General features: G+C 38.4%; 1 protein-coding gene across 2 annotated transcripts; it reads left to right on the forward strand.

Moving 5' to 3' along the window:
• Positions 1 to 2,901: 2,901 nt before the first annotated feature.
• Positions 2,902 to 20,018, forward strand: ankrd49 (ankyrin repeat domain 49). 2 transcript variants are annotated; one of them, XM_038298111.1, is made up of 3 exons: positions 2,902 to 3,052; positions 5,208 to 5,452; positions 19,421 to 20,018. In XM_038298111.1, the coding sequence occupies exons 2-3, from the start codon at positions 5,240 to 5,242 to the stop codon at positions 19,904 to 19,906; spliced, it is 699 nt and encodes a 232-aa protein (XP_038154039.1). In that variant the 5' UTR covers positions 2,902 to 3,052; positions 5,208 to 5,239; the 3' UTR covers positions 19,907 to 20,018. The 2 variants fall into 2 exon arrangements, with proteins under 2 accessions (XP_038154039.1, XP_038154047.1); XM_038298119.1 differs by having other exon boundaries at positions 2,925 to 3,052; positions 5,234 to 5,452.
• Positions 20,019 to 20,553: the final 535 nt, after the last annotated feature.

Here is a 20,553-nt window from a genome sequence, read left to right on the forward strand (position 1 = left end):
GATACTACCTCCTGCATTTCCAGAAGAGTTTGCAGCTATGCTACCAGATGTAACTTCCATAGTATTTTCTACTAGAGATTGCGCCCACATGTTGGCTTTAACTGGAGGCACCACGTTTGACTGACCTGATTTACGAACAAAGAAAGAGGAATTGGCAAATTCCAACGTTTGTTGCTGATTCAAGGCAGCCTTTTAAGCGCAACAAGAATTTGTTGGTTGGTTTGAAACACAAAGCTATATTTTCAACAAAAAAGCTGGAGTGATTTGCTCCGTTGGAAAACAAAAACTGTTTCTCTAATCAAAAGACGTAAGTCAAGAGACGCTAACCATACGAGAGGTTTCAGGAAATGGAATGACTTAATGTCTGCACTATACTTGTAGTCTGACTGAGTCACAAGTGATGATGTCACAAGTTGGACTGAACCATTTAAGTTGGACTGAACCATTTAAGTTGGACTGAACCATTTAAGGTGGACAGAACCATTTAATTAAACAAAAACAATATAAAACCTCCTTTCTGGCTTTGGGAAAAAACAATATTAACAGATGGATCGAGCTGAGAGAACGGGAGGGAACAGACATTTAAATGAGGTTTGACAGATAATTAGGGGTAAGACCATCTAAACACTTGAAAAAAAAACAACTTTAAAATCAATACCCAAACAATTCCAAACCAATGAACAGAGGCTGAAACAGGAGTGATATATGTTCTTGTTTTCTTTACCAGTCGCAGTGTTTTAAACCAGCTAAAGTTGATTCTTTGCTCAGCCCAACATAAAGACCATTACAATAACCTAGCTGAGTCGTAAAAGAAGCATCACATATGGTCCTCACTACGCAGAATGTGTGTGTGTGTGTGTGGTCTTGTTTTACCTACATGCGAGGACTTACAGGTACATATGGGGACATTTGGGTAAGGTTTAGGACTAAGGTGTGAATTCAGTTTAGGTTAGGATTAGGTACATCTTAGGGTTAGGGTAAGGGTCTGGGTTAGGCCATATAAAATGAATGCAATTCAATGAAATCACCCCATATGTCATGAAAACAAAGCTGTGTGTGTGTGTGTGTGTGTGTGTGTGTGTGTGTGTGTGTGTGTGTGTGTGTGTGTGTGTGTGTGTGTGTGTGTGTGTGTGTGTGTGTGTGTGTGTGTGTGTGAGAGGAGAGGCGGTTTTGGGGTGGGGGGAGGGGGGCTTAAGAAAGTCTCAGAAAAATAACCAGGTTATCTCTACACCAGGGATAAATACTATTTTCTTCCATTCAATAGTTAAAAAGTTGTGAAGAGCGGCTTGTCAGCTTAAGGGTTTAAGATTCAATATTATTAGAATGCATTGTTTAGATTTTATTTTGCCAATCGATTAATCCGTAAATTGTTTTTTTTCTCCATTAATCGATTAATAATCAGATAGCCAAAGATTCCTCCAGAAGACTTGACAAAATTAAACCAGGTGAAACTCAAATCTTTCCACATGAGGAGTTCTGGATAGAGCCTATTGACAGACAATGTTTTTTTTTTCTTCTTTTTTTATACATTAAATGCAAAGTGTTTATATTTATTTACAATCTTGGTATAATTACTGCTCTAATTGGGTTGATCTGTCAGATAGAGGCATGGTTTACAGTCTCTGTCCTCCAGTTAATGTTTAATTAATTTCTAGTGGCTGCAACAAAACAACATCACTTAAGTGTTTTATCCTGTTCTCTTCCAGTCATAGCCAAGGGCTCATCTGTTTTTTTACTGACTATGTTTGTCTCACTTTCATCAGTTCCTAATTTGTCTGATTAACTGTTTCCTTTCTAAACAGAGCCATCTATGGAGCTAGTTTACTTTAAGTACTGTTTCTAACATCGATCGATCATTCCATGACTTATAGATCGGTCATTCTGTGTCCCTTTTGAGTGTTGTAATTAAATTGTTTCATTAATTATTAAGAAAAATGGTAATTAAAATGTGGATTATTATGAAATATTCTATGGTATATTATCCATCACTTCCTACATCAAAGTATTCGGGCCTTGATCCCCATATGGCCACAATGACTATAAAAATAACAATATGCAGTAATTTGTATAATTGTCTGTATAATTCATTTGTAACGTTACAACAAGTGCAACATGAGTAAAACTGCAAAAGTAACAAGTTGTGAAGAGGGGAAATTACCAATGATACAAACGGAGGTCACATTTAAACCAAACAGAGAAAATTGTGAAGTTTTCTGAAAATATTTTCTACTAGATTATTCTCTAAAATCACCTAAAAACATCTCACAATAACATGAACAGATGCAGAATGGATTGTTTGAAAAAAAAAAAGTCAAAGTAGGAAAAGGGGGAAACTGTAAGGTGTGGGTCAGAAGTTGGAGAGCAAACTGGGAAATGTGTGAAAGGACCTGGAGCCTTACAGTATCATTTTGCATCTTTCCCTTTAAGTAAAAAAAAAAAAATCATGAATTACAGGATATTTTTTAAAGTTATGATAATAGTGCATAACTTTTAAATTGTATCTTCTATAAATTATTGGACCACCAAATAGCTGGGTGGGGGGGGGTGGGGGGGGATAAATAAAACATAATAATAATTTATACTGTGCATTAATTATTATTATTAAATCATTATTTTCTATTTAGCTTAGTTTATGTCTAAAATAACAGAATTTCTTATATATAGTTTGATCTTTCTGACTAAAAAACTTCCAACATATTAAATCAAGTGTTGTGATAAGTTCAGTACATATAGAACTACGGTTTTATTGAAGTACGAAGTCTGGGTACTTGGACCTCTGTCATTGTACCGAAGCGTCAGAGAGCAAAGTCTAGCTTTACTCTACCGAAAATAGAACCGGCGAAGAAGTGTGCAAGCCGAATGGGTTTCTGGGTAATGAAGTTTTCCTCCTCATAAGGCTCCATTCCTGAATTCTGTAAAGAACTTCATGTCCCATGTTCCTTTTCAGACATTTGTTTAAGGCTAAAACACTACAGGACAGTTGCTTGTTTTAATTGTTGGAAGTGAATACATTTTTAAGCTCAGCTGAGATGTTTCAGGCGTAAGCATTAAGGTAATTTTGAAACAGCCGATGTTTAGTGTCCACAGTTGATAACTAGTCTCGGTTTCAATATACGTCTAATTATACAAGGCAAGAATTATATATGATATAATTACTGTTTTATGTGAAGGGGTTGATTTTGCTTCGAATTATCCTTCGTTTTGTCTCACACGAACTTTGTGTTAGCTCTGTGTCGCTAACGTTAGCCTAAATAACTTTATATTATACAATTTTAATATAAAAACAACACCTTATAATCATATTATGTATTTCATTGATTTGTTTGTGTTTTGCAGCTGATATGAATGATAACACAATATAATATACATAAGCATTTTTCTGGCAGCTAATAGCTTCCGTTTCTGTAACGTTTTTGATATAAATGTTTGTTTTCTTTATGTATTCATAAGTTTCTATCATTTAATGTTTTCCAATTGTTTGCACAATATATAAACACTATTTAGAAAATGCTGTTTATCTAAAACAATCTGACTTTGTAATACTGATCCTAATAATTATCTGTTTAAAGTGGCAAAGGTCATTTATTTGATAAAACATCAAGGGTTCTTCAAAAAGTTTACAGCAGGTTTTAGAGTCTTAATTTTACTTATTCTTGTTTTAACTCTATTACAATATAATGTAAAATATGCGTTTTAAGATTCAAAAGCAGATTACTTCAAATAGAACATTTTAAGTTCACTGTTTAGCAAATTTTCTAATTTTTATTTGCCATATATATACACTTAACAGTTATGTTTTAGAGTCTGTACACTCCAGTTAATGATTTAATTTATCGATTACTAAATTAGTTGACGATTATTTCAATAATCGATTAATCACAATTAATCTGATTTTTTCAGCCCTAAACCACATTACTGCTGATGAGACGGTATCAAAGTTAATTTATTTCAGCAAGTGCTTTTAAAGGACATCAGAAATTGTGCTAATGTTTGACCTTAAAATAAAAATGTAAGGTATATAAAAATGACAAAATAGCTAAACAGTGAACTTAAAATGTTCTATTTGAAGTGGCATCTTAAAACGCATATTTTACATTATTCTCTCTCCCCCTCTCTCTCTCTCTCTCTCTCTCTCTCTCTCTCTATATATATATATATATATATATATATATATATATACACACACACACACACACCTATATAAGCCTCGGTTTTTGGGCTTAGTGAAACGCTGACAGATTCAAAGAAATAGCTGGTGTTCTACGATCTGTTTCTCAAGGTTTCATTTACTTTTTACAGGGTAATTAATAGACCAGGAAACTCTTTGGAGACAAAAGTGTAAAACAAGTGGAGCAAATTTAAATAGACTATGGCATTATCTTTCACTGTACACTTGCCAAAGAGGATTAAAATAATTTAAACGTATATTGAATTTTATTGATCTCACATTGGAGAAATTAACTCTCTGCCTGCATTTAAACCATCCCCTTTGGGGAGCAGTGAGCTGCACTGTGCAGCGCCAAGGGAGCCGTGTGGGGCTAGGGGTCTTGCTCAGAGAGCTGGAATGGCAGTCTGTCGGAATGGGTTTCAAACTCACAACCTCAGGATTCCAAGCCCTATGCCCTTACCACTAGGCCACCATTCCCCACTTTACCATTAATTAAACGGTAAATTAGTTAGTAAATTAAATGAGAGAGAGGCTGCAGTGCATCAGCATACATATATATAAATGTGTTATATAAATGTGTTAAAACAGTTATTTTGTTGTATTTGCTTTTCTAAGGCTCATATTGTGTTAAAGATGACTTTTGATGGAATAGTTCAAGCAATGGTAGTAATTTATGCTGTATGCATAAAGCAAAGAATGCGTGAACATCAATGGGTGTCGACTTATCATTTAGACACCATGTGTTCAAGCTTTCTTTCTTAGCCTGAATTGTCCAAACCCACTCTCATTATTCTATAGATGCCAGGCTTCTTCATAATACTAAGCATTATGGGTAGGATGGTTAAAAAAAAGCAGCAGTAGAAATGCTTTTTGTTTTTTACACTTTGCCAATAGGGATCAGCATCGCTCTTCCCCTTGGGGAATGTATTAATTTAATTCTTTTGGGACCATAGATTAGTTGGTAACATAATGTTAATTGTTTTTTTATTTAGCTCTTTGGTTATTCAAACCATTCTGATTCAGTTCTCATTTGTTCTAGTGTTTTAGACTCTCCAAAAAACTTAGTGAAGAATGGAGTTTCCCGAAGATTTCAACCAGCTTGAGCTTCTTGACACCCATGGACAGCTGATCCCCAAAGGGCCCATGAGTTCCTGGACCGCAAGCAAGGAGGAGGAGGAAGAGGTGGACGAGGAGACGCACAGTGAGGAGTGGTATCAAGAGAAGGAGGAAGCTCTCAAAGACAAGCCGAAGGAGCTCATTCTCTGGGCAGCAGAAAACAACCGCGTAAGTGTCTGTGAACACGAGTTAAACCCGACCAAAACTTCAAATAGTTGCTTTAAGGTCAGTCTGGGTCATTAGTTGCTTGTAGTGTTATATGCATCATCATGATGAGCGTCCCTGAACAATGCTGTGTATTACTCTTCCGAGGCATAAAAAAAAAAAAAAAAAAAGGGAAAAAGGATCTTCCTAGAACAAAATTCAACAGGATGATAAATATACATCAAAAATATTTGGGAAGAACAAACCTGAGAGCTATCAATTACAGCCTTTTTGATTATTGTTTACCAGATTCATACATCAAAAGACTGAGATTTTTGGCCATTTAATTTCCCCAAATGGCTCAAATTCAGTTATTCAATGGACAGAGAGAGAATGTGGTTTTAAAAGTATAGTGGAGAAGACCTGCCCTCTCCACTTAAAAAAAAAATAAAAAATCCACATGCAAAACCCCTGCACCCGTTCCCAAGAGGGAAAGCCTATTAAACAGAGCGAGTGCGTGCAGGAGCCCATTTCTCCTTATGCACGCTGTTTGCATCGCTCATACAAGCTTACTTTCCAAAAGAAGATCTGCAGTTTTTCCACTATGTCAGATTCCCCACCGGTAAGTGAAAATGGGGACGAGCATGTGGGACGGCCTTACATAAACATATCACCAGAATGTTTGACCATTAGGAAGACAGCTCATTTTGATGATCCACTAAAAAAAAGAACATCCTACACTGTACCTTTTAAGGCCAATTTATGCTTCTGATGAATAGCCTCTGCAGCCGTCAAATCTGTCTCTGAGCGCGACCACGCCCCCCACGTAGAGGTTCTGCGACCGTCATTGCACAACTCAAAAAAATCCTGACTACGTGTTGGACACTCGCAAACCTGTGCGGACAAAAAGCAGCCATGATTGGTCCTTGGTATGCTTTTCCGGCTGCCTGTATGGTCGTCCTTCTCGATTCGGTGCCGGGGCGCGCCATTTTTACAAACCGAGGAACAACCATCTGCCGAAGTTCTCGCGAGTTGTTGAATAGGCTCCCCCTTGCACTTTGGAGGGAAACTGCTGTGCGTCCCTAGAAATTCCAGACCGATGGAGCAGAAGCATACCAACTAAACTGGTTCGCAACCAGACCCGAGCGACATTTGATGTGTGCGGTTGCAGAAGTATAATCTGCCCTTAGGTCTTTCAAAATACTCTGAGGTATCAGATTTATAAAGTGCATAACTAGTAGTTACCCTAATAAAAGGCTCACACCTGGGCTGTGGTTCTCTGCAGCTTCTCCTGAGTTACTGTCGGCATTTCAGTGGTTTACTGATCAATGCTGCCTGGTCTGTCAGCTTAGGTGGATTTCATGTTCCAGAAGGTTTGCAGCTGTTTCCTTCTCTCTCATTTTCGGATGATGGATTCATGTTCAGTGTTTAAAGCTTCAGATATTGAATAATAACTGGATCTTTCTTCTTCTGTGTTTATGGGTTTCACATAATATTATTATTTAAATTAGATTTAACCAAACACAAGTGGACATTCCCTAATTGTGAAAGAAATTGGGTTTTATTGAGGGGCTTTGGGGTAAAGTGGGCTTAATATGCCTTGGATGGCTGCACGATGTTTTCCAGATTTCATATTATAAATATATAATACTCTACATTCCTATCATAAAGAATTACTGACACTGGGTAACATATTAATTATTCAGACTCTCCATGCTCCATATGTTTTTTGTTATTTTTGTTGTTTTATTCAATATAAAGAAAACCCAAAATAAAGCTTGTTACAAGAACATATATAGAAAATTAGAGGAGATTACTATTTTACCTTCTGTTTACACTTTATTTGAAGTATAAGTAAACTGGGGTGTTCAGGAGCTTCAGTTAGATACGTAAAACCTGTGATCTGCCTCGATTCAGATAAATTGAATGAGCTGAGGAGGTTACTTCTGACAGCTCGAAGAAGTTGACACAGAGGCCAGGTTTAGAATAATTTGTACCTTCAAGGGTAATGCTGGCAAACTTCTTTAGTTTATACAGGATGTTATTCTCTCCAAGTTGTTGCTGTTTACACCCACTGTCAGTAAGGTGCCTTTAATGAGATGTTTGCTGCGTGTTTGTAGCTCAGGGGTTTGAAAATGAGCTTGGTGACCAAAATAGATCTTGACAAAGAGCCGCCATTTATTTTCTACATATTAAATAGGTTATCTAATGTCCACAGCTATGGACACTAGATGACCTGCAGGTTGAGGTGCTATGCCCCATGTGGATAGCGTGGATTTTTTATCCAGGTCCTGTGTGAGAAACCACTGCGCTTGTATCATCCAAAGGAAAAAGTCCTTTTCCTGGGTTGGAGGATAAGTTTAATCCTAATGTATGATTCTGGGTTAGGGTTTGATATCTGCTGGTGATGAATAAGTAAAGACCTTTCTCCTTCTTTAGGTTGCAAGTATTAGACAAAAAGTGTGATTTTCCTCAATGAAATAAATTTTCCAAAAGAAGCTCATCTGCCAAAGTCCACCCCTTTATAACACACGTAATTGAAGATCGATACAGTGGAAATGGGGAAGGAGGGCACACAGAGTGATCGGCCCAAAGAGCAGGCGGAGAGCTTAAAGTAGAGGAGCAGACAGAAATAAGAGCTCACTGTGTGCTTTGACACTATTTGTAAAGACTACAGTGGAGGAGTGCAGTGCTATGGGAGGTGGGACTGTCCCACTAGGATAATTTGTAGGAGTGACTGCAAGTGAGCAGAACTGGCATGTTTGCCTAAACCACCAGTTTCATTGTGTGTTTAAAGTGCTGTTGGACAGAAAACTCAGGCATCTCCACTTTTCCAGTTTAACCACACATATATAAATCCTCTCCTTTGACAGTGCAGTGCAGTCCCTAAAACCAGACATACACTGTACGATATTTGCAATTGTTGTACTCAGCTACAGTTTACAATGTACAACAAAACCGCAGGGTTTAAAACTTCTCAGCTCACTATGTTTGTTCTTACACCATACTGCCCTAATCTCTGATGCAATCTACCTGCTCACACTGTATGTTCAAAAACCACATGTCGGACTCGGTGCCGAGAGATGGCGCTGAGTCGGACTCGTCAATCTGGTAGAAGAGCAACTCCCTTGTTTGGCCATGCGCAGGGCTCAAGGTTCTGGTAAATCGGCTCTTAGCTCTGCTTCAACAGCAGGATTTACCCACGAATGTACATGTTTGAATTTCTCCCGACCTTATGATTCCTGATTGGGAGGTGGTCACAAGAGGCTGATCGCTCCTAGTTACCCCCAGTACAATTCACCATGCATGACGCACAATGAGGCTGAAACTAGGCCCGATCCATAAAATTATTGCACGACTGGAAAATCGTACAGTGTATGCCTGTCTTAACATCTCTGTTGGATAATGTCTCCCACTCCATGTATGAAGCTGTTGCTGAACTGGATGTCCTTCAGTGACACACTGCGGCACCCTAAATGCATCAGGGGGGCGTCATCACAGATCCTTCCTCCCAACAGCTGTAAGACACTATAACTATCACTGTTCCCAACAACCTCAATAAGTTGTTATAGTCATGCTTATTTTGGCTAAGTTGTGTCCTAGTCACTTATATAACATGCTGCTGTCTTTTTTGGATATCTCTGATTTTTCTGCAATTTTTTTTTTACATATCCATTACAGTAAAAATGTCAACAGCTGTTTATTGATTATGTATTATTTCCAGATGCACTGAATTTAAGTTGTAAAAACACTGAACAGCACAGAATTTTATTTATTTTCCTAACTGAGTCACTTATTCTGTCCTTATTCTTATTTTATACAGTTTATGTTAGGTCCACATATGTGTGACCACTTTTGCTATAATCATTTGCTCCTGTAACACCACTATTTCGCCATTGTGGGACAATAAAGGGTCACACAGGATCCTAACCAGGCCCAGAGTACAAAAAGATGCCCTGTGCTGCAGGAGCAAGAAAACTGTCCCTGTTCTTATGGAGCATGTAGCAGCCCTAAAAATCCTATTTATGCACTAAAAATGCACGGAAGTCAGTGTAAAGGCCCTACAAAGGGTGTGTGTCTGTATTTAAGTGGGAACGTGTTGGAACTGTGCCTTTAAAAGAGGCAAGTTCTAACAAACTGCAATGAACTCGATTGTTGTAAAAAACTGTTTTTGTTGAAACTGACATCTTGTGTTTGTGCTGATGAAGCTGCTAAATCATGTTCCTAGATTGTTAGCTTTTCATTCAGAATGTATTTTCACTTTATAAATAATGCAGGGATTCAGGTGTATGAGTTCTCACATTTTCGCATAATTAGTTCATATATAAAGGTCACCAAATGGCCTTTCCATATATTTTCACATCTTATATAAATCAGGAGCCATAGAAAATCTAACCCAAAGGATTTTCTCATAGGAAAGTTGGACTGAGATAGTGGAGCTGTCATACTATCTGTCTGGTTCTTGTTTTTGGACTATTTAAAAAAAAAAAAAAAAAAGATTGCTTTATATTGTCCATCACAAAACTCTAGCGGAGCTAAAATCATGCTCTTAAAATAAATGTTATAAGCTTTCCTGAGATAAAGGGACTTTAGTTTAGCTAATGAGAATGTGGCTTCATACATGTCAGATTTATAAACAATATTTGATCAGATCAGCTAATAAGTTTATCCGTTTCACTCTTGAATCCAAGACAAAGCACTGGGATGCTTCTGAATTAGTGTTGCTGCAGCCTTTCATGAATTTTTCAGATTGTTTAAAAGTTGCAATTTTTTCAGTGGTGTCTTCATAATAGGGCATCTTTTTTCTATTTTCACCAGCTCTCTTTCTTTAATAGCAGCATTTAGAGCTCCCCCCTTTTAGCAAGTCTGGTTCTTTATCATGAACAACTTGTCCTTCTCTTCTTTTCCTCCTTATTTCACTGCTTTTAGTGCAGTCAGACAAGAAGCACAGCAACTGTCACAGAGTTTATTTCATTACTATTATTGAACTGTGAAGTTTTCCATCAGTCTAACCAACCATTCTGTATAAAGGTGTTAAAAACAGTAAAAAAAAAAAAAGATCCTGCACCGCCTATAGCTAAGACTGTTGTAATGCACAGTGGCAGTGACGTGCAACAGGCTTACAGGTATAAAGGTAATGATATTGATGAATTAGTATTAATAATAATATCATTAATAGTGCTATTATCATTTAAAATACGAGGGGCATTCAATACCTTTTTTCAAATTTTGCATGTGAGGTTATTTAAATCTCTATAGATTAAGTAGCAAATTACAGCTCTGAACTATTTGTGGTTTCTGACTTACAGGTGTTTGAACATAGTAAAGTCTGAAATGGAGCCTGTTGAGTGTCGAGCAGTGATCCGGTTTTTCTATTGGAAAGGACTCACACCACGGGAGACTTTTGATGAAATTAAAGTAACTTATGGTGATGACGCCCATTATATGACCTTGCAAAATGTTCGACAAGGTTATAATATGGGACATTATCACTATTAGTTACTTTCGTTTAATCAAAAGTCTCCCGTTGGGTGCGTCCTTTCAAATGCAAAAACACAGACTTGACTCAGTTTGAACACCTGTAAATCAGAAAACACAATTAGTTCAGAGTTGTACTTTGCTATTTAATCTATAGAGATTTAAATAATTTCACATGCAAAATTTCAGGTCAATGAAACATCTGGAAGTGGGTCAGGGGCATTACTTATTGAACGCCCCTCATACTATTGCTTTGCTTCACTTTCTTAAGTAGGATTATAATGATACTAAAACTTAAATCTCAATATAAACCCTGGGAAAACTACTCCATGCTCTATTCATTTTATTATATTGCTAATGATAATAGATTTTACGACTGAGGTACAAACAGACTCATTTCATATAACTATTGATTCATAGCACACTTGAATCGGGCGCATGCCAAATCTAAATTTTAGTGTAACCAAGGATTGCGTAATGAGAATTATATTGTAAACACTAGTATAGAGCTACTTGGTGTATTAAATGTAAAAACATTAACTCATAAGAAGAAAATAAAAGCACAACTAAGAGACACTCTCAGTTGCAGAGGCATGAAACCTTGAAAAGAAAAACTGCTGGACAAAACCAATAAAAAATAAATAAATATTCCCAGCATATTATGTGTTCTATAATTGTAGCTGTGTAACAATTTTCTGCTAAGCTCGGTTGCTGGTCACATAATGATATAGCCTGCAGGGAGAAGGGAAATATGCTTGAATTGAATGATTGATTAATTGCATAGAAACAGGAATATTTAAACATTACCAACACTTTGTATGAAAGGCACATGTTTGGTAAAGTGGTTAATTTAAATAGTAAGGAAAGCATAGTGGTTGTCGAACGAGAGGTAGAAGCTGCTTTGCATTATGATTACGTTGGCTGTTATCAAATTAGACCTAATATAGATGTTATTACACTGTGGTGTCAGTACAATGAAGGGACTCTGACAGCACAGTTTGATCTCTGTGATTAATTCTTGACAAGCCAAAGATGAAAAGAGCGTCATCCCTTTGAGCCCCCGCTTCTCTGAACAAAGGAGGCTGATTCAGTTTGTTACAGTGGGAATTTAACTTGTTTTATATCTATGAGGTTGAGTTGTTGAAAATGATTTTAGTAATCTGATGGTGCTGCTATTCCTGGGTTGTGAAATGGAAACCACTCCCTGTGTCGGTGTCTGCTGGGTTTCTCCGAACTTTTATTCCAAAGAAATTAGAAATTTAGTATGTGGCAGTGTATGTATGAATCACAGCCAGAGAGAAATAGAGCTGACTGAGGAGCCATTGCCAACTCGGACTGGTTTGTTCTATCATTTCTGGCAAAAACAGGTTTGATGTGAGGTGAGCTTTAGAAATCTTTAGTTGAGAAAAGATTTTCTGTAGTATCAGTATCATATTAAATGTACATAGAATTAAAGTCTTATAGTGTTGAAATGGGGTTTTTCACCCAGATAAAAACTAAACCCTAGCACATTACTGCTTCAAACACGTATTGCTACAATAATGGCTGCCGTGTGTCATAAAACCTAGTCATCTCAGACATAACCCTGTCATCTGAAGTGAAATGAAGTCTCTACAAGCTAGCATTTCCTGTGACAAAACATTTCCTTTGAAAGCTGCTAAACCCATTTAATTATGTGCGAAGAATATTGGTTTAAGTTTATAGGGGCCGTGTCCCAACGTATGCCCTAACCCCTAAATCCCTCAATCACTGTATAGAACAAGGACTACCGTATTTTCACGACCATAAGGCACACCGTACTAAAAGGCGCACTCTCAGTTATGTGTGCCATTTCTGTATTTAACACACATAAGGCGCACCGGACTATAGGGCGCGTTTTTTATATACAGGTACATGTCCTCTACTACGTTTAAATAGCTCTACTGCGTATTTAAAAATAGAGCGGGAGCAAAACTGAGTATGAGTGTGCTTTATTCATGTATTTATTACAAAGTATTAATCAAACCCATCAAAGTCATCATCCTCTGTTTCTGAATTAAACAGCTGCACTAAATCAGACATGCCAATTTCCCCTTCTTCGCTGTCAGAGTCACTTTCCGTGCCGTGCGGCTCCTCAGAAATAATGCCGGCTTTTGCGAAAGCTCGAACAACAGTGCCAGCAGACACGTTAGTCCAAGCATCTACAATCCATCCGCAAACTGTGGTGTAACTTGCCCGGCGCTGCCTTCCACTTTTCCTGAATCTGTGCTCTCCGTCGGTCATCCACGCCACTCGCAGCCTTACTTTGAATGGCCGGTTCACACCGATGTCGAGCGGTTAAAGTTCCTTTGTCAGACCTCCCGGGATAACGGCGAGCACAGCGTTAATTTGATTCACCATGTTTTTCACATCGGCTGTGAGATGGTCACGCATGGAGTCACAGATTAACAGAGATGGTGATGCGTGGAAAAAAATACTTGGTCTCCTCACATACACCTGCCTCAGCCACTCTTTCATCATCTCCTCATCCATCCAGCCTTTTTCATTTGCCTTAATATCATATGTCATCAGAGCGCTGTGTCTGTCTCGCTGTCAGCTCCCAGATCAGCTTCTCTGATTGGTTGATGCGGCGCTTCCAGCAGCAAAACTTCAATATTTCCATCTCGAGCAGCAGCAGCGCGTTGGCGGCGCGTCAGATAAACGCTCCCGACGCGCTGCGCCTGCTGCTCAAAATGCGCTGCGGGACCTTTTGCTGCGCCTATACGCGCGTAAACCGTTGACTTTGCATGTAAACTCACTGCTTCTGCTGCACCTGCTGGGTCCGGTTCACACCGATGTCAAGCGGTTGAATGACAGCGAGCACAGCGTTAATTTGTTTCCCCATGTTTTTCACATCAGCTGTGAGATGGGCACGCATGGAGTTACAGATTAACAGCGATGGTGATGAGTGGAAAAAAAACACCTGGTCTCCTTACATTCAGCCACTCTTTCATCATCTCCTCAATGAGGTGGTCTCAAAAGTCGCAGTTACAACACACATAGGGCGCACCGCACCAAAGGGCGCACCGCACATTTTGAGGGGAAAAAAAGACGTTTATGTGCGCCTTATAGTAGTGAAAATACGGTATATAGTGGACTTTATAGCAAACTCAGTTAACTGACCATTTGGACAGATGATCACTACTTTTCTCTCCTTGTTGGTCACCTAACTCTGCCTCCTCACACCTGTGGCATCTTTGTTATTTCTTACCTGTGTTGGGTAGCGACAGCTGTAGGCGACAGTGTGCCGCTGTCACAATAAATACCGTGATGCTTTGCGATGATAGTTCTCCCCGCAAAGCATTCCGGGATATATCTGCTCGTCTAGTGACCATGGATGATCACTGCATTTCAAGTCCATTACTTTTTCATCCACTAGACATTCTGACACGCATCTAAAATGGGGGTAACCACTATATAGTGCCCTACTTGTCAAGTAGAAACATGGGCTCTGTTGGAAATCCTGGGCTGCATCCTCCAAGGACGCGGTCTACCTAGACTGGATCCTTCGAAGTCCTTGAAAATAAGGAGACCGGAAGAGTTTTGGCTGTGAATTTGAACAGGTCTACCCTTTGGCAGGTTGCCGTAGGCTATGTTGCTTAGCAACCGTGATAGTTGACGCACAAAGCAGGAAAAGAATGAATACCGAAGTTTTAAAAACTGTTTATTTCTTTCAATTTATTGAGTGGAATAAAGGTTCCAACCACCGGGAGCAGGAACAAATAAAATCAAATGTAATGATAGAAACCTTAATCAGTTAAATAACATCCTGCTGTCATTCTGCACATCTCTGATGTTGTTGCTATTTTCAAATATCCATTACTGTAAAAATGTCTATTGCTGCATATTGGTTATTTATTCCCCAGTTTTATATTGTTAAAACACTTTCTAGTATTTTATTGTTTGTATTTTAAATCTTCCCTATTATGTTATTCTTATACATTTTTCTAAGGTCCACATTTGTGTGACCATTTTCAATAATCTTTCTGCTGCTGTAAATTTGCCCATTGTGGGACAATAAAGACATTGTCTATTCTATGAAAGAGGTAGAAATATATAAGTAAATCTAAACAATGTATGTATATAGAATATATCTGCAAAATCTCTAATATTCCACAAAAAATGTCTTTGTTAAGCATATTGTGCAAAACAGCAATAAAAATTTTTAATCCTGTCAGGTTTATATCCCCCCCCTGCAGATATATTAGAATCTGTCCTTAAATTACAGCCAAACCCATTTACACAGTAACAGATAAAAACCTTTAGATAAACCACATATCTGACTCAATAACCATTAAAACAACTATTTTCATTCATTTTAGATGGAACTATTCACAGACCTTTCCTCTGATCATGGCTTGCTTGGTCTCGCAATGAATCCTAGGAAATCCAAGGATAGCGAGAATACATCGGACCCGTCCTTCAAATCGGGCAAAAAGAAGGACACATTTTTAAGCCGCATACAGTGGAGTCTTGGAATCCGACCAGACCTCGGCGCCGCGCTATGACGTAATCGTCTTTCGAATCTGGCCTTCTAAGGACGAGTCCCAGGATTTCGAACAGAGCCATAGTAACTTTAGCTTCCCTTTTAGCTCCTTCCACCTGGAGTAGGCCTGCCAAGTGATTATCCTTGTTTTTGATATCTCCGGTTTTGTTGTCTTTTAATTTCTCTCCATTTAACTTTTTCCTGCTGCTGCTCCATATGTGTGATCATAAATTGTGCTGCAGCAGCGCAGACCTTTAGTGGTTGGGTTAGCATCTCCAGATGATCTTTACTGCTGCCTCTCAATCACACTGAACTGGCAGCAAGTGGAAACACCTTATTTCCCACGTCCAGTACTATTTAATCCCTCATTGGCGTCTGTTCTTTCCAGATGGCAGATTGTCATCTGCTGACTGTCGTTTGCAAATAGACCAGCCTTATGTTTAGACTTATATAAAATTCCTAGCTTATGAACATGTATGCGATTGTTAGTGATTGTAGTAATGCAGCAATAAAAATAAAATAACATTGGGTAAATGCATGGTCTATTTCAGACAGTAAAAACAAATTGTTCTAGAATGTTTTAAAACTCCATTTATTTTGTAGCAGCTTTCAGTTTCGAATTAACAGCATAGTGTGTTCTGCAGCTTAATCTGTGTTTAAAACATCACCCTAATTACTCCAGATTTGACAGCAAGAGGCTGAGAGTAATCATTGTCTTTTATTATGACTAAGTAAAGTGATTAAAGTGACACTACGGTGTGTAGTCGAGCTAAATGAGGGGTCCTATTGAGCCTGGCTGGCCTCTGGAACTATACTGGAATACCCAAGGTTGGACATTAGCTCCTTCTAAAAAGAAAAAAAAAAGGGTTTAAATCTCTTTTTTTATTTTCAATTTTGATTGTCATTACACTGTCACAAGTGCAGAGGAATTAAATAAACTCTCTGCCTTTACCCATCCCCTTGGGGAGCAGTGGGCTGCCATTGTGCGGCGCCCGGGGAGTAGTCTGGGATTAAGGGTCTTGCTCTGGGACCCAGATTGGCGTCCATGAGAGGGTGTGGGACTTGAAATTAGAACCTCTTTGACACAAGCGCAGTGCTCTAACCGAAAGGCCACCACCCCCCCTGGATCTTGTTCACAATTGGGTTGATTTAGGTCTCCCAGCAGCAAAGTGAAGCACTAAGGGAAGTATGCAGATTCACACAAATGTGAAGAAGTCTTATAAAACAGGACTGTTCAACTATTTGTGTTAATGGACTCCCGTTCTAATTGCTCCTCTTATAGCAGTCATTACCTGCACTTGTCTTGGATCTTTGCCACATTATTGTTGGGTCTATTTTGGTTGTTTGGATTTAAAAAATGCTTTTATTCTCTGTGCTGCTTTCTTCTTTTTTCTGCCAGGGGTCGTGTGAAACAGTCTCTATATGACTCATAATGAATATTTAACAGAGTTCATGGTCACCTTGTCATGCATTTGCTGCAAACCAGACATGTGGCTGCTAAAAGACTACTTTGTCAGACGGATGAATCATTGTAATGCATTTCTCCTAAATCTGCAGCCAATCTACACCTTTTTGTTGCAGCACCTTCAACCTTTCTGTTATAAGCTGAAGTCTTATGCACTCCTGCAGGTTGAAACCATAGTCTGACAGATCATAGACAATTTTTAAATTGAAATGGCTCCCTAATTCTCTTTGGTGCACCAGACTTTATGTAGAAAAAATAAGGGTAGTGAAAAAATAAAATATATTGTTCTTTACTGATTCTTTTTGCTAATTATGGATGGAATTTTGAGTCAGACCTACTGTTTACTGGTTACATTTGATTAAGTAAACACAACATTTAGATGTATCACTATTCTATAATACAGGTAATATTACAGTTAAAAGGCTCTTACTGAATGTGGGGGTGTATTATCTAAACCCCCACTTTAGGTAGAGTAGTGGAGGAAAGCTGATAAGATGGTCTATTGGCTGAAATGGCAAGAATATTTCAAGGAGAGAATTTAAATAAGAAAAAGTTGCTAAATAAGTAGAAACGGTGTATTCATGTAGTTTTTTTAATGGCTTACTTTAATACTTTCTGAGAATGTTGAACTAAATAGCAGTTTTATATTAATGAGGATGAAAAGGATTTTTACTTGCAATGCTGAGTGTCTTTTCTTTGAGTATGATTGGCTGCTGTGAAGTGAGATCCTTTCAGCCTGTGATGGAGTGTAATTACAGCTGTAGCCTTAGTGATGCAGAGTTGCCCTTCTGCCTGCATCACACAGGTGTTTACTTTAAAGGAAGCCTCTTTGTGAGTGAAAGTGGGTCTTTAATTGATACAAGATAATTGGACAGACAACTAGTTCGTGATCATTCAAAGATTCAGATTTTTTTTCCCACTGTGGCAAGAAGATAACTTTATTCAAATGAAATTAATTGAATAAAACTTCTGAGAGAAAGGTCTTTACTTTTTAAAACTAAAAGCTAATATATTTGGAAGATTTGGAAGATTATATAACGAAAACGTTTCAACAGCAGATAAAAGCAAATCTGACCACTTCAAATGTTTTTAGGCATGACTGGGATCAAATAATGACCACATATCTTTCAAATGGATGAATGAGAAATGAAAATGTAAAAAAAAAAAAGAGACTTTATTAATAAAGATCTTTACATCTTTGATTTTATTTTTATAACTTTCTTCCAGCCTATTCAGTGAACTAGGGTGACACCCTGCTGATTAGACTGATTAGAGTGCAGGCAATGTATGACAGAACGATATGACTTCAATAAGCACTATTAAATTAAGTCTTTCTGGTGCAAATGAATTGACTTTTGGTCAAAAGGATTTGTTAAAAAGGATTCGTGACTGAAGTTGTAGATTTTTTTAAAGCACATTTTCAGTTGATTGAAAACGAAGTTGTGATCTTTTTTCAAAGCAATAAAGGATACGCTGCTGAAAGAAGCAGCAAAACAAAAGGGTCCTGAAAATGGTTTGTGTATTTTAGCTAACATGTCACGTCTTGTGCTCGTAGGAAATGTTTTCTTCTCCTTTCTAACTCCTTGCTGTTCTAGTTTATTTTCAATTATATCTTTCTTTTTTCTTGATCCCATTTGGCATTGAATAAATAATCTTGACAACATCCTTAGTGGCATCTCTGCTTGTTGATAAACAGTCTTTTACATAGTAAATGTAGGTTTTAAAAAAAAAGAGAGAAACTTAAAGATTATCATCTTCAATATGATATTAAAAGTTATACCAGGTCCTTCATCTTTTGAACATCTACAGTATAAACAATCTGGAGTGTAAAGAAACCGTGTTCTGTCGGATGAGCATACCCAGTCAGACCAACATACCCGTATGAAATACCCTTTAGATTTGTATAAAAAATAAACTGTAAACTACCTCAACGGGTTTCACTTTAGTAATGTTCAAAAAAACAATTTAATTACTTACTTTTTCCTGTTTTGTTTGAAGTGTTTTGCGATCTCACCTTAAATTGTTTTTTTTTTTTTAGATGTCCAAAGGGGTACATGCCCGTTGAGGTAGTTTAAAGTTTATTTTTCGCTCAAAACTAAAGGGATAAACACAAATCTGACATCTTGCGCACGTGTATTGACTATGGGTTTGCTGGTCTGATGAGGTATGCTCATCTGACAGAACAACGGCCTTGTTTTATGAACAAGCATATTTAATGAAATATCCCTCCATACTCGCAGTGATAGACAAAACAAATTATTTTAATTAGCTGCTCTATGCTGTTAAATCCCAGATTATTTTAGTGTTGGTGGCTTAGGAGGGAGTGGTGTGTTGCCAGTTTGGGTCCCTGATCTGTCAGTCATTATACATTATTATTGTTATACATTATTTTTGAGGAATAATCACTCCTCTAACCCTTTGGGCTCTTATGAAAGGTATTTTTAACAGTAAACACACATGACAACAATAATCATTAATTTAAAAACAAAAGTCCCTCGAGTATGCAGGCTTGTAAAGGTGTTGTCCTTTTCTCTGTTCTCTCTAGCTCCCGACAGTCCTCCGTTTGTTAGCGGCTGATCCTCAGCTGGTGCACTACTGTGACGAGGACGGATACACTCCACTGCACCGTGCGGCGTACAGCGGCCACCTAGAGGTTGTGAGAACTCTACTGGCCGCCGGCTCCACGGTGAATCACCGCACGATCGATGGGTGGACGCCCCTGCACAGCGCCTGCCGATGGAGCCACGTTGCCGTGGCGAGCTGTCTGCTGCAACACGGCGCCCAGCTTAATGCCCAGACCAACGGTGGGCTCACACCACTCCACCTGGCTGCCTCCCACTCCAACTCCCTTAAACCAAACACTGCACACATCTTAGAGTTCCTCCTCTCCAAGAGAAACCTGAATCCTGGGCTCCGCAGCAGCAGCGGGGAGACGGCCGGAGACGTGGCCCGACGTAGCGGCCCATACTACTTCATGTTTGAGATGGTGGAAGATTGTGTTAACGTGGTCCCATCTGTCACAGCATCCTAATCTACTGTAGCTTTTGAGGTTCAGTAACACTAGCTGGGTTTTGAACTACTCTTCCTTGCAAAAAAACGCTGATACTGGAAAAATGACTCCTCATTTAGTTACATTACAACATGATATAAAAGGATAGGAGAACATAAAGTGATGTATCATATTTCCTAATTTCCTGGAAGGTGAATTAAGGCCTATATGGCTCTAATATTCTGGCCTCCACATGTTGCACTGTTCCTGGCTTCATTCATCTTCCCATTAACTGTTTGCCTTCTAAAGGGCAAAATCCCCTCAGCACAATGCTGCCACCACTATACATCACCATGGGAATGATGTGTTTTTGAATGTTAGGTGTTTTCTGCTTTTCATAACATTTTCCATGTTGGCCAAAAGTAAAATTGTTGGTTCAGAGAAGCTTCTCCCACATTTCCAGTTCTCTTCTACATTACTCTTTGATGATATGAAGACAGGACGCATTCAATCTTTCGTTTAACAACAGAGTTGTCGTCTGCCAGTCTCTCTATTAATACCTGAATGGGTTAAAAAGGCCCTGTCACTTATAACTATTACTTCCAAATTCTTACAAAGCTACTTCTGGTCCTGGAATACATAATATCTAAAAATACTTCAAATTTGAACACAAACTTGAAGGGGTATGA

This window comes from Cyprinodon tularosa, unplaced genomic scaffold (genome assembly GCF_016077235.1).
Source record: "Cyprinodon tularosa strain WSP-4 unplaced genomic scaffold, ASM1607723v1 ctg1106, whole genome shotgun sequence".
NCBI lineage: Eukaryota > Metazoa > Chordata > Actinopteri > Cyprinodontiformes > Cyprinodontidae > Cyprinodon > Cyprinodon tularosa.